Below are 12,437 nucleotides of genomic sequence, written 5' to 3' on the forward strand. Positions count from 1 at the left end.
TAATTACTTTCAGTGTTGTTTTTATTTGTTTATTTATTCAGATTTTAATTTTGTTTTTGCAACAAAATAAAATCTGTTTTTTATTTATTTATTTTTATTTCGAGTTTGATTTTTGTAATCAAACATATTCTCTCCTTTTCTCTATTTCTTTTATTCTTGTTGTTGTTTTGTACACAACAGAATTAAATCCTTTTAAATACAGTGAAGATTGTCCAACAATTAGTAATGTTACGGTCGAGAAAAGCTTTTAAAATTCATTATAATAAATAAAAATTTTAGAGATAAAAATTTAGAGACGAAATTACTTTTTAAGAATGAAATATTTTTATTGTCAAAAGTGTTATTGTTGTATTTTTAGAACATTTAGTAATAAATTATTATTATTTTGGACCAAAATTTTCATCACAAAAAGTAACTTTTTTTGCAAGAAATTGTTGTTGTTAAGTATTTTATAATTGACAATCTCGTTTGACAAAACTCTATTAAAATGTAATTGCATTCGCTTTGTTGTATTTGTGAGTTTGTCAGAGTGTAGATGTGAATCCAACGCAATTTGTGCTTGAGCAGAGGAAATTTGTTCTTGAGCAGAGGAGTTTTGTTCTTGAGCAGAGGAGTTTTTGAGCCTACCAAAGTTATGTGCTCAAGCATTGAATTGAATCATCCAATATCTCAATCTAATTTCAGAGATATTGAGAGTCGTGTTTTATTGTTTGAGCGGACTTGAGCTGTAAGTCTTACGCTCGAACAAAGTGACAAGTGGAAGTTTGTTACCACTGCCTTACTAGTCTCACTGCTCGAGTGGTCATTCCTATGCTCAAGCGGTCTTCACGTCCTTGTTTGTTAGAAAGTGTTGTAGTTGCTAATTTTATGGTTTAACCTGTCTAGAATTCTTAGACAGGAGATAATCTAAAGTCTTCTATTTTAGAAGGTGTTTATATATTGATTTTCTTAACGAATTGAAGGTGATCAATGGATCAACGGACTTCATATTGACAATCATTAAGTGGTTGCTTTTGCTTTATCATTAACATGAAGGGAGATGTTCATTGGTAGATTCAAGGGAACTTGAGCCTGAAGCTTTGGTGGATTTCAGACTGGCTCATCGTCGTTGATTCGATATCGGCATTGTGGATTCAACGTTAAGCAAAGTAATTCTGAGGTGAAGATGGTGGTGGAAGAGGCACATTAGGTTCAGTTCAATTTGGGTGTGGATTCGGTAGGTAATTGAGCATTCTCGTGTTTAATTCCTTTATCTTCTTAGTGGATTTTTTGTGGTTTTAGCCCCGTGATTTTTTTTTTTATCACAATTGGAGGTGCTTCAACTGTGATTGTTTTTTTCCACATTATATCGTTGTGTCAATTTGTCAATGTTTGTTTTGTAGATATAATTCAATTCTCATTTAATTGAATTAGTTCTACTTGTGTTTGATTGGGGATTGTTATTCATTGCTAAAATTAAATCCTAATTGCAAATCACTTTCTCGGAGATTTTTTGAGATTTTCAATTGGTATTAGAGCTGGTCGCCCAATCTTTGTTTTTTCAAAGCTGTGGAAGCAAGATTTTGTTTGATTTGTGATCATGGATTCAATCCGTGAGGAAAATTCTACGTTTCGACCACTCCTACTTGACGAATCCAATTACTCTTTTTGGAAAGCTCGGAAGAGAGCATTTTTAAAAGCAATTGATGAAAAAATTTGACAATCCATCATGTTTGGATGGATTGAACCTACAATTATTGTTGATGGAATAACCTTTCCCAAACCAATCGAAAAATGTGATACGACATATTACCAAAATAGTAGCTAGAATAGTAAAGCTATCAATTCCTTATTTTGTGCCATCACATCCGAAGAGTTTAGTCATATTTATAATTGAGAAGTCACAAAAGAGGCATAGGATATCTTATGATTGGGCCTAAGGTCGTTCTGTAACATGTTAGGCCTGAGGTTGTTCCGTAATATGTTGGGCCTGAGGCCATTCTGTAAATACGACTATGAATAGTGTTATGAAGGATGAAATTTTGGAAAAGTATTGTGTTCACATAATATACTTTCTTTTAATTCAAGATTATTCATTTGATTATCTTTACTTTACTATTATTCATTGAGCGTCGCTCACTCTCTATGTTGTATGTGTGTATGTAGGTGATTAGCATGGAGGTCAACCTTAGAGTCAGCATCAGGAAATTGCTTATGAGGACTTGTCGTCTCGAAACTCTAAGATGGAGCTGTTGTCTTTTGACTTTATGTCTATGTTAAGACTTTTGTCTTGTGTTGTCATGTTGGTCTTGTGGATGTATAACTTAATGTCTTGACTTCTATGAGTATAAGTGTTTTATCTTGACCATATAAGCACCGCTCAATGGACGTTATTTCTTATATTTACTTTCACTTAAGGGCCAATTATTAAAAACATTTGTTTTCTGCATGAGGCCGTAGGTAATCGTGTGATTACTGGCTGGCTGTGAACTAAACTTTTAGGGGTAGGTTTGGGTCATGACAGAGTGGTATCAGAACACGAGTTAATAACTCACACACTAGTCCATTTGAGCAATAAGGAGTCTAGAAAAGAGTTAGAAACATTAACATTTGTGTTACAAGTGTATGAGTTAAGATGTGAGTCCATGATCTTTATATGAGCATGAGCACGAAAGATATAAATATAAGCGTGCTTTCTAAGGTTCTTATGGAATATGAAGTATATGAGAATACATGGGTACGTGTGCTTATTGTTTGAGGAAGTATGGTTATTATTTGAGCATAAACCTGGAAATTGTGAAACCATGTGTACATTTCTAATCTCAACATGAGAAGTAACCCATGTTATATGAGTATGAACAAAATTTACGTGAATTGATGAGTAATTTTGATTTCGATAATGAGTGAGTGACTTATGTGAACATGAGTATACGAACACGAGGGTTATATGATTTACGAGAACCCACATATGTAACTTTGTTGTTAATGTATGTTTATATATATATATATATATAGCAAAATAGTGGAAATAAGGGTAGATGAATTGGAAAAGTCTACCTCCTCTTGACTTGATAGACTGTAAAGAATAGTAGAAGAAATGGCAGAGGACCTAAGACAGCAAAAGGTATTAGACCCTGCCCTGATATCCGAGGCCAGCACGAACCGATTTCTTTAACAGAAAGGAAAGAGGCCAAGCTCTGATGTGAATAAAAACTTCATGAAGAATAAGAAATCGAAATCTGAAATATCTACGCGAGATAAATTCAATCAAAAAAAGGATTCAACACCGATTTGTTCAGATTATGGGAAAGCATAGAGAGATATGTTATCAACTTTTCGGGGCTTGTTATAGATGTGGTGAAATGAGTCATAAGGTAAGGGATTGTCCTCGGATCAAACAAAATGTGAATGGACTCGTTAACCTGGTCGGTTTTGTACCAATGGCAAGATCTCTTACGACAAGTGGAATTGCAAGACAAGGTAGAGTAATTGCACGCGTCCCAGAAAACACTCAGAATACTAGGACCGTTGTCCCAGGTATCATTATTGTTCAGGAACGAATGCTTATGTGTCGGTTGATTAGAAACTCTTATATATATGCACATTTGCTTAGAATGTTAATTGATTATGGATATATATATATCTCTGTACCTATCTTGACCCGAACCTGCCCCTAAAAGTTCGGGTCATAACCGGCCAGTAATCACTTGATTACCTTCGGTCTCAAATAAACATACAGAGTAATTATAGTAATGGGTCCATAAGCGGAAGTATACAACAATGAAGAAGTCCATTGAGCTGTGCCAATATGAGCAAAATATAACACGATCATATCATTTACAAGCCCACACAAAAAATATGAGTATCAAGGAAATTTTATACATGTTGCTTACATAACACAAGCCCAAGATAACAAAACAAAATAAGGTTAAAGCATAATGGAAGGCAAAGACAAAACTCCTTCTTGGAGGCATAACTCAATAGGTTCACAAAATGGCTCCTGAAGCTGACTCCAAAGGTGAGCTCCATGCTGCGAATCACCTACAAGTGCATACATAATATTGGGTGAGCGAAGCTTAATGAGTAATAATACAATAAAGCAATGTAGATAGATGCACATAAGGTTCTCACAATTTCATAGTCATAATACGGAACGGCCTTAGGCCCATCATATAAGCAGAACGGCCTTAGGCCCATCACATAACCAGAATGGCCTTAGGCCCATCATATTAGAACGGCCCTAGGCACACAAAAGTCCATAACGACCCTTAGCCCACGTATAAGCAGAATGGCCTCGGGCCTAATCATATTAACAGAATGGCCTCGGGCCCAATCGCATTAATAGAATGGCCTTGGACCCAATCATATTAAAGCATAAACAAAACAAACTTAGGTTCACATTGCACATGTCATATAACTTTTGCAAATTTCATTCCTTTCCATCAAAACACAATGTTGGTACAATTCGCAATTTGTAGCTCGAAGTGCACAATTAAGAACATATGTGTACAATATTATTACTCATAGTGCGTTAGGTCCCGCAGTGTTTCCTTCAGCACACGACCTATACAAACATTTCACACACACATTTGATGAATAATCTGTTCAATTCATACACTTTCTTTCATTAATTCGTTCTACGATTCGTTCATTTTCTATTTATCTATAGGTATTGCTAAGGGACAAAACATGCTCAGAAACAAATTCAGAGGGTCGGGGAAATTAATAGAAGAAGGAAGATTTTTCCCTTGATTTCTGCACGTATGGAAGCCCCTACCGCACGTGCTTTTATTTTAGTAGCGAAGTGCAGCCTTGCCCTGTTTTTCGCACATGCGGTTGTGAGCCCCGCACATACGACACGTGCAGTCCTAGCTGTTCTGGGTAGTCTGAAGCTGAAGAAAAACTTAGGTTGTGTTTGGTTAGCCTCTCTAAATATATTTCCACCCCATGTTTTGCACATGGCATTTGTTTAGAGTTTTCAAAATTTAATTCCACACTCAGTTTTGAAAACTCTATCAAAGGCGGGAAAATTTGGGCTAACTGGTCGTCCAGTCGGTTGACCGGAACAGTGCAATTTTTTTTTTCAATTGACATATGTTAATTTTTATATATTCGAAAAAAATATTTTCCGAATTTTTAAATTTTTTTATGTGCTTTAATAAAATTTTGAGTTGTATGTTTGGTTATGAGTTGTAAGTTTTTGTATCAAATATCATATGTCACATCAAAAATTCTCCACTCAATTCAAAACTCTTTTCAAAACCCTTTCACCAAACAAATTTTTCACACTCAAATCATAATTCCAAAACTTACAAACTCAAAATACAACTCCTACTCTCAAATCATAGTTAGAAAGCTCTACCAAACGCAACCTTAAGCTTCTAGGTTGATTTTCAAGCCCCAAATCATGCAAAAATAACTCAAAAACATGATATACTAGTATGATACAATGGTAATTTCATCTCAAACACATCAATTTTGAGCCAATAACAAGATCAAGGTCTCATCTTTTTCATAACTGCATAAATTTCATGATCAAGCTCAAACACATAAAAACACGGATGATCCTTCAACAAATCTTTGTTGTATGCACAATCTAGAGCTCATTTCATGCATTAATCACAAGATTGGACTCAAATCAAACGAACATGAAGAGATATCTTACATTTAGTTTAATCCATTACATAACTCAAACCTTAGCCCAAAATTCCCAATTTCTTCTTGATTCCACGACAAAGATGAGTTAGAGGTAAAGATTGTAAGTAGATTATCATACCTTAACACAAGTCTAAGGTTTGCCCTTTGATTCTCTTCCAAAACTCTAGCTCTTCTTCTTCTTCCTCTCTCTCTAACTCAGTCTAGCAAGCTCTCCACCAAATGAAGAACACAAGAGGCCAAACACAAATATGACTTATCTCTTAAATTTTAATTTAATCATTACGAATCGTAATTTTTTAAAATTTCACCATAGGCTCTATAAATCATGCTAATCACAGATTTGAAGTTAGTTTTTGTTTATCACACCTCTAAGGCTTTCAATTTCAGTTCAAAGTTGTAGTTGTAGCAAATATTCCTACGTTCAACATATATTATTCCAAATTCACATAATTCATATACTCAAACTTGCAAATTCATATCAAACACATAATCACATGCATAATTAAGTAGATTACGGGTTGGGTTATCACAGTCTTTTCCCTTTAGGAAGTTTGGTCCTCCGTACTTGTTTACCTCAAGTCGAGAACAATTCTAGATATCGTTGTCTCATTTTTTCTTCCCATTCCCAAGTCGCTTCGTTTCCATAATGTTCCCTCCATTCAGCTTTTACCATTGGGATTGTCTTATTCCTTAGTTGCTTGACTTGCCGATCAAAGATTCGAATAGGTTTCTCCTCATAAACCATATCGTCATCTAGTACAATCTGATGATAGTCAATAACATGAGAAGAATCCCAAGGATAGCTTCACAACATTAATACGTAGAACACATTGTGCATTTGATTTATGCCCAGTGGTAAAGCCATCCGATAGGCAATCAGACCCAATCTTTCTAAGATCTGAAATGACCCTATGTACTGGGGTGACAATTTCCCTTTCTTCCCAAACCTTGTGTGTCCTTTCATTAGAGTGATTTTCACAAAAACATGATCTCCTACTTCAAATTCTAAGTGTCTCATTCTTTGAACTGCATAGCTCTTTTGTCAGCTTTGAGTAGTTTTCAATCTCCGTTGGATGATCTGAATCTTTTTCGTAGTAACTTGCATAATTTCAAGCCCAATCAACGACCTATCCCCAACCTCGATCCAACAAATCGGAGTTCGACATTTTCTTCCATACAAAGCTTCATATGGTGCCATTTCGATGCTAGAGTGGAAACTGTTGTTAGATGCAAATTCCGTCAAAGGTAAATGAGTTTCCCAACTTTCACGGAAATCCAAAACATATATCCGAAGCATGTCCTCTAATGTCTGTATAGTTCTTTCAAATTGTCCGTCTGTTTGTAGATGAAATGCGGTATTGAACCTCAATTCCGTCCCCAATTCTTTTTGTAAGCTTTGCCAAAATCTTGACACAAACTTAGAATCCCTATCTAACACAATGGAAACCGGAACACCGTGCAATCGAATAATCTTAGCAATGTACACCGTGGCAAGTCTATTAGCATTATAAACAGTCTTCACAGGCAAAAAGTGAGTAGACTTGGTCAATCTATCCGCAACAACCCATATGGAATCCATACCTTGGGGTGTTCGGGGTAAGCCCACAATGAAATCCGTAGTTATGTGCTCCTACTTCTATTCCGGAATAGGGAGAGGTTGAAGTAACCCCGTTGGTCTTTGGTGTTTCGCTTTTACTTGCTTACATTGAAGGCACCTTGAAATGAACTCCGCAATTTCTCTCTTCATATTGGGCCGCCAAAAAGCCTGCTTGAGATCTTGGAACATTTTGGTATTTCCAGGATGCATAGCAATTCTGGACTTGTGAGTTTCTTCCAAGACTCCTCCTTTAATTTCGGGGACATTAGGAACACACAAACTTCTCTTAAATTTCAACACTTGAGATTTCAAAGAAAATCCTAGTCTCAGTTTTGTTTCCATCTCATCATGTACTTTCTTAAGAAATTCATCCTCCAATTGCATTTGTTTAATTTATGCAATAATAGCTAGTTGTGCTGCCATTGCGGCTAACATTCCACCCCGTTCATATAGCACAATTTCCACTTCCATTCTTTCCAAGTCAAGTAATAATTCATTCCGTTCTGTAAGCAAACATGCTAAATTTCCCATCGATTTTCTACTAAGAGCATCCGCTACTGTGTTGGTTTTGCCGGGATGGTAATGAATCTGCAAATCATAATCGTTGATAAGTTCTAATTATCGTCTTTGCAACATATTAAGCTACTTTTGAGTAAAGAGATATTTGAGGCTCTTGTGGTCAGTGTAGACTTCACATGTTCCTCTATAGAGATAATGTCGCCATATCTTTAATGCAAAAACCACAACAGCTAGTTCCAAATCATGTGTAGTGTAATTCTTTTCATGCAGCTTCAATTATTGAGATGCATACACAATTACTTTTCCATTCTACATAAGCACACACTCCAATCTCTTATGAGAAGCATCACTATAAATAGCAAACACTTCTGTACCTGACGGTAAGATGAGGACCGGTGCTATTATGAGCCTTGTCTTCAATTCTTGAAAGGCAAACTCCCTCTGTTCTGTCCATTCGAATGGTACACCTTTTTGAGTCAACTGGGTGAGCGGCACTGTAATCTTTGAGAAATCTTTAACAAATCTTTGGTAGCAACCTGCTAAACCTATAAAACTACGTACTTCTGTAGCATTGGTAGAAGCAGGCCAATTCACAATAGCTTCTATCTTTTGCGGATTGACAAACACACCATCCTTGTTAATCACAGGCTCCAAAAACAAAACTTCATTCAACCAAAATTCACATTTCTTCAATTTAGCATATACCTTCTTATCCCTAAGTGTTTGAAGAATTAGTCTCAAGTGTTTTTCATGATCCCTCCTACTATTCGAATAAATAAGAATGTCATCAATGAATATTACCACATACTCATCTAAATATGGTTTGGAAATTTGATTCATTAAATCTATAAATGCTACTGGTGCATTCGTAACCCCAAATGGCATAACTAGATATTTATAATGATCGTAACTGGTTCGGAATGCGGTTTTCTCAATATTCTCTGTTTGACTTTCAATTGATGGTACTCGAATCTCAAATCAATTTTTGAAAACATTTGTGCCCCTTGTAATTGGTCAAACAAATCATCAATCCGTGGTAAAGGATATTCATTCTTCACTGTTACCTTATTAAGTTTTCAGTAATCAATACACAACTGAAGGGTCCCATCATTCTTCTTCACAAACAAAACAGGTGCGCCCCATGGCGATGTACTCGGCCGGATGAACCCTTTGTCAAGCAATTCTTGCAACTGTATTTTCAATTCCTTCATTTCTTCCAGAGACATTCTGTACGGAGCCTTAGAAATTGGTTGAGTACCCTACACAATATCAATGACAAATTCAATCTCACGGTCTATCAAGTCTTCTAGCAATTCCTCAAGAAATACATCTGAAAACTCATTAACAATTGGAATATTTTCAACACCCACATCGGTTGTCTTTACGTGCAAAATGCTACACAAATAACCCTTAAAACCCTTATGAAGTAGTTTACAGGCTTTCATAACCAAGATTAGATAGGGTGGAGGAGCTACCCCATGTCCCACAAAAGTAAACTCATCTTGGCCCGATAGGCGAAAAACAACTTGCTTAGACACACATTCAACGGTTGCATGATACTTAGCTAACCAATCCGTCCCCAAAATTATATCGAAGTGTACCATACCAAGAGGCATCAAATTAGCACATAATGGAATATCTCCAAGTAAAAGTTCACATGTAGGATAAATAGAAGCACATAACATATAGTGCCCAGATGGGAGAGACACACACAACACATAATTCAAGGGTTCCATAGATCTATTCAAGTTAGGAGCAAACGTTTTCGAAACAAAGGAGTGAGTGGAACCCGAATCAAGTAGCACATGAGCAGGTTGGCCAATGATGGAGAGTGTACTTGAAACCACAGCATTTGAATTCTGGACATCACCCGGAACAAGAGCAAAGACTCTCCCTTGCCTAACATTGTCTTTAGAAGTAGTAGGCCTTGTCGGGGTCTTTGTTGTAAGAGTGGACCCGGCTAAACTAGCAGTCGGCCTATTCTCTTTTTGTTGCCCAAACATAGGACAATCTCGCATCATATGTCCCGTCTTCTAACACTTAAAGCAAGCTCCCGTTGCTCTGCAGCAAACCCCTCGATGCTTCTTTTCACACTCCGGGCAAATTGATGCTGAATCACGGGTATAACCCAAAGTGCTGGAAGTTCCCAAATTTTGCTTCTTATTTTGTGAGGACGCTGACCCTTTGTGCATATTAGAACCCTGGCTTTTGCCCTTCCAATCCAAGTACCAGTTGTGGTTGGCCTGGTTACCTTTCGCTATGATGGCCCTATCTAATACATCCACATATTTTTGTACATTCAACGTATTAATCTTCTCAAGAATGGAGTCTTGGAGACCTCCCTCAAATTTCCTTGTCTTTTTTGTAGTCCATATCGACCATATGCGGTGCGAAACGGGCTAGTTCGGTAAACTTTGCCTTATACTTTGCTATGGTTTTGTTCATTTGCTTCAAGTTTTCAAACTCCGACCTTCCTGTCTCGGATACTCTATGGGAAGTACTTCTCATAGAAGATCTCCAAAAATTGAGCCCAATTCATTCCTTGATGTTCCTCTCGAATAAGCATCCATCAACGGTATGCCTCATCCTCGAGGGTAAAAGCAGCAAGCAAGACTTTTTGTTCCTCCGTGCATAGGAAGACTTCAAACAGTTTTTCCATACCAAGCACCCAAGCCTCCGCCTTCAATGGATCAATTCCTCCTTTGAACGATGGAGGTTTCATCTTTTTAAATTCCTTTGTGAGAGCAATAGTTCCGTCGTCAGCTTGGTGGTCTTGCACTATAGGTGGTGGCACAGGCATTGGTGACGATGGTGGTTGTTGTTGCTATTGTTGTTATTGTTGTTATTGTTGTCTAAAAGCCTCTGCCATGACCATAATCATTGCCTCCACTCTATCAAGTCGTGCGGAGGTTGAATCCTCCCAATGTTTCGCCCTTGTTCTCACTATGATCTAGAAGAACATACATTATAACTTTCATAGATAATATGCACGTAAGTTACATTTACAAATCCACATTTTCATATCATACCTGATTAAAAATGCATTATGGATGTAATTTAAACCTTTTTCTAGACTTCTTATTGCTCAAATGGACTAATGTGTGAGATATTAACTCGTGCTCGGATACCACTCTGTCATGACCCGAACCCGCCCCTAAAAGTTTGGGTCATAATCGGCCAGTAATCACTTAATTACCTTCGGCCTCAAACAAACATATGAGTAATTATAGTAATGGGGCCATAAGCAGAAGTATACAACAAAGAAGAAGTCCATTGACCTATGCCAATATAAGCAAAATATAACATGATCATATCATTTACATGCCCACACAAAAATATGAGTATCAAGGAAATTTTATACATATTGCTTACATAACATAAGACCAAGATAACAAAACAAAATAAGGTCAAAACATAATGGAAGGCAAAGACAAAACTTCTTCTCGGAGGCATGACTCGACATGTTCACAAAATGGCTCCTGAAGCTAACTCTAAGGGTGGGCTCTATGCTGTAGATCACCTACAAGTGCATACATAATATTGGGTGAGCGAAACTCAATGAGTAATAATACAATAAAGCAGTGTAGATAGATGCACATAAGGTTCTCATAATTTCATAGTCATAATACAGAATAGCCTTGGGCCCATCATATAAGTAGAATGGCCTTAGGCCCATCACAAAAAAGGAAGATTTTTTCCCTGATTTCTGCACGTGCGGGAGCCTTTATCGCACGTGCGGCTCGCACGTGCTTTTATTTCTGTAGCGAAATGTAGCCTTGCCTTGTTTTCCGTACATGCGACTGTGAGCCTTGCACGTGCAGTCCTGGCTGTTTTGGGCAGTCCAAAGCTGAAGAAAAACTTAAGCTTCTAGGTTGATTTTCAAGCCCTAAATCATGCAAAAATAACTTAAAAACATGATATACTAGTATGATACAAGGGTAATTGCAACTCAAACACATCAATCTTAAGCCAATAACAAAATCAAGATCTCATCTTTTTCGTAACTTCATAAATTTCATGATCAAGCTCAAACACATAAAAACATGGATGATCCTTCAACAAATATTTGTTGTATGCACAATGTAGAGCTCATTTCATGCATTAATCACAAGATTGGACTCAAATCAAACGAACATGAAGAGATTTCTTACATTTAGTTCAATCCATTACATAACTCAAACCCTAGCCCAAAATTCCTAGTTTCTTTTTGATTCCATGACAAAAATGAGTTAGAGGAAAAGATTGTAAGTAGATTATCATACCTTAACCCAAGTCTAAGGTTTGCCATTTCATTCTCTTCCGAAACCCTAGATCTTCTTCTTCTTCTTCTTCTCTCTCTAATTCACTCTAGCAAGCTCTCCACCAAATGAAGAACATAAGAGGCCAAACACAAATATGACTTATCTCATAAATTTTAATTTAACCATTACAAATCGTAATTTTTTAAAATTTCACCATAGACTCTATAAATCAAACTAATCACAGATATGAAGTCAGTTTTTGTTTATCGCACCTTTAAGGCTTTCAATTTCAGTTTAAAGTTGTAGTTGCAACAAATATTCTTATGTCCAATAGATATTATTCCAAATTCACATACTGAAACTTGGAAATTCATATCAAACACATAATCACATGCATAATTAAGTAGAGTACGGGTTGGGTTATCATAGTACCTTTGTTTGGA

General features: G+C 36.6%; 2 protein-coding genes across 2 annotated transcripts; both read right to left on the reverse strand.

Annotated features, from left to right (window-relative positions):
- Positions 1–8,062: 8,062 nt before the first annotated feature.
- On the reverse strand, positions 8,063–8,979 carry LOC114283238 (putative mitochondrial protein AtMg00860). Its single transcript, XM_082905339.1, has 2 exons — positions 8,844–8,979; positions 8,063–8,565 (listed from the first exon to the last, which is right to left on the reverse strand). Exons 1-2 carry the CDS (start codon positions 8,977–8,979, stop codon positions 8,063–8,065), a joined length of 639 nt encoding a protein of 212 aa, XP_082761465.1.
- A 33-nt stretch (positions 8,980–9,012) lies between these two features.
- On the reverse strand, positions 9,013–9,771 carry LOC145807350 (uncharacterized). The gene has a single exon (XM_082905340.1). It carries the CDS (start codon positions 9,769–9,771, stop codon positions 9,013–9,015), a length of 759 nt encoding a protein of 252 aa, XP_082761466.1.
- Positions 9,772–12,437: the final 2,666 nt, after the last annotated feature.

This window comes from Camellia sinensis, chromosome 14 (assembly GCF_055761805.1).
Source record: "Camellia sinensis isolate YWXY chromosome 14, ASM5576180v1, whole genome shotgun sequence".
Lineage (NCBI taxonomy): Eukaryota > Viridiplantae > Streptophyta > Magnoliopsida > Ericales > Theaceae > Camellia > Camellia sinensis.

Excerpts from the sequence above, each read along its gene's own strand:
- LOC114283238 (XM_082905339.1), bottom strand. The coding sequence starts at position 8,979 with ATGTCTCTGGAAGAAATGAAGGAATTGAAAATACAGTTGCAAGAATTG. Across the intron at positions 8,566-8,843 it reads TGATGGGACCCTTCAGTTGT|ATGAGTATGTGGTAATATTC; the intron begins GTATTGATTACT and ends AACCATATTTAG.
- LOC145807350 (XM_082905340.1), bottom strand. The coding sequence starts at position 9,771 with ATGCGAGATTGTCCTATGTTTGGGCAACAAAAAGAGAATAGGCCGACT.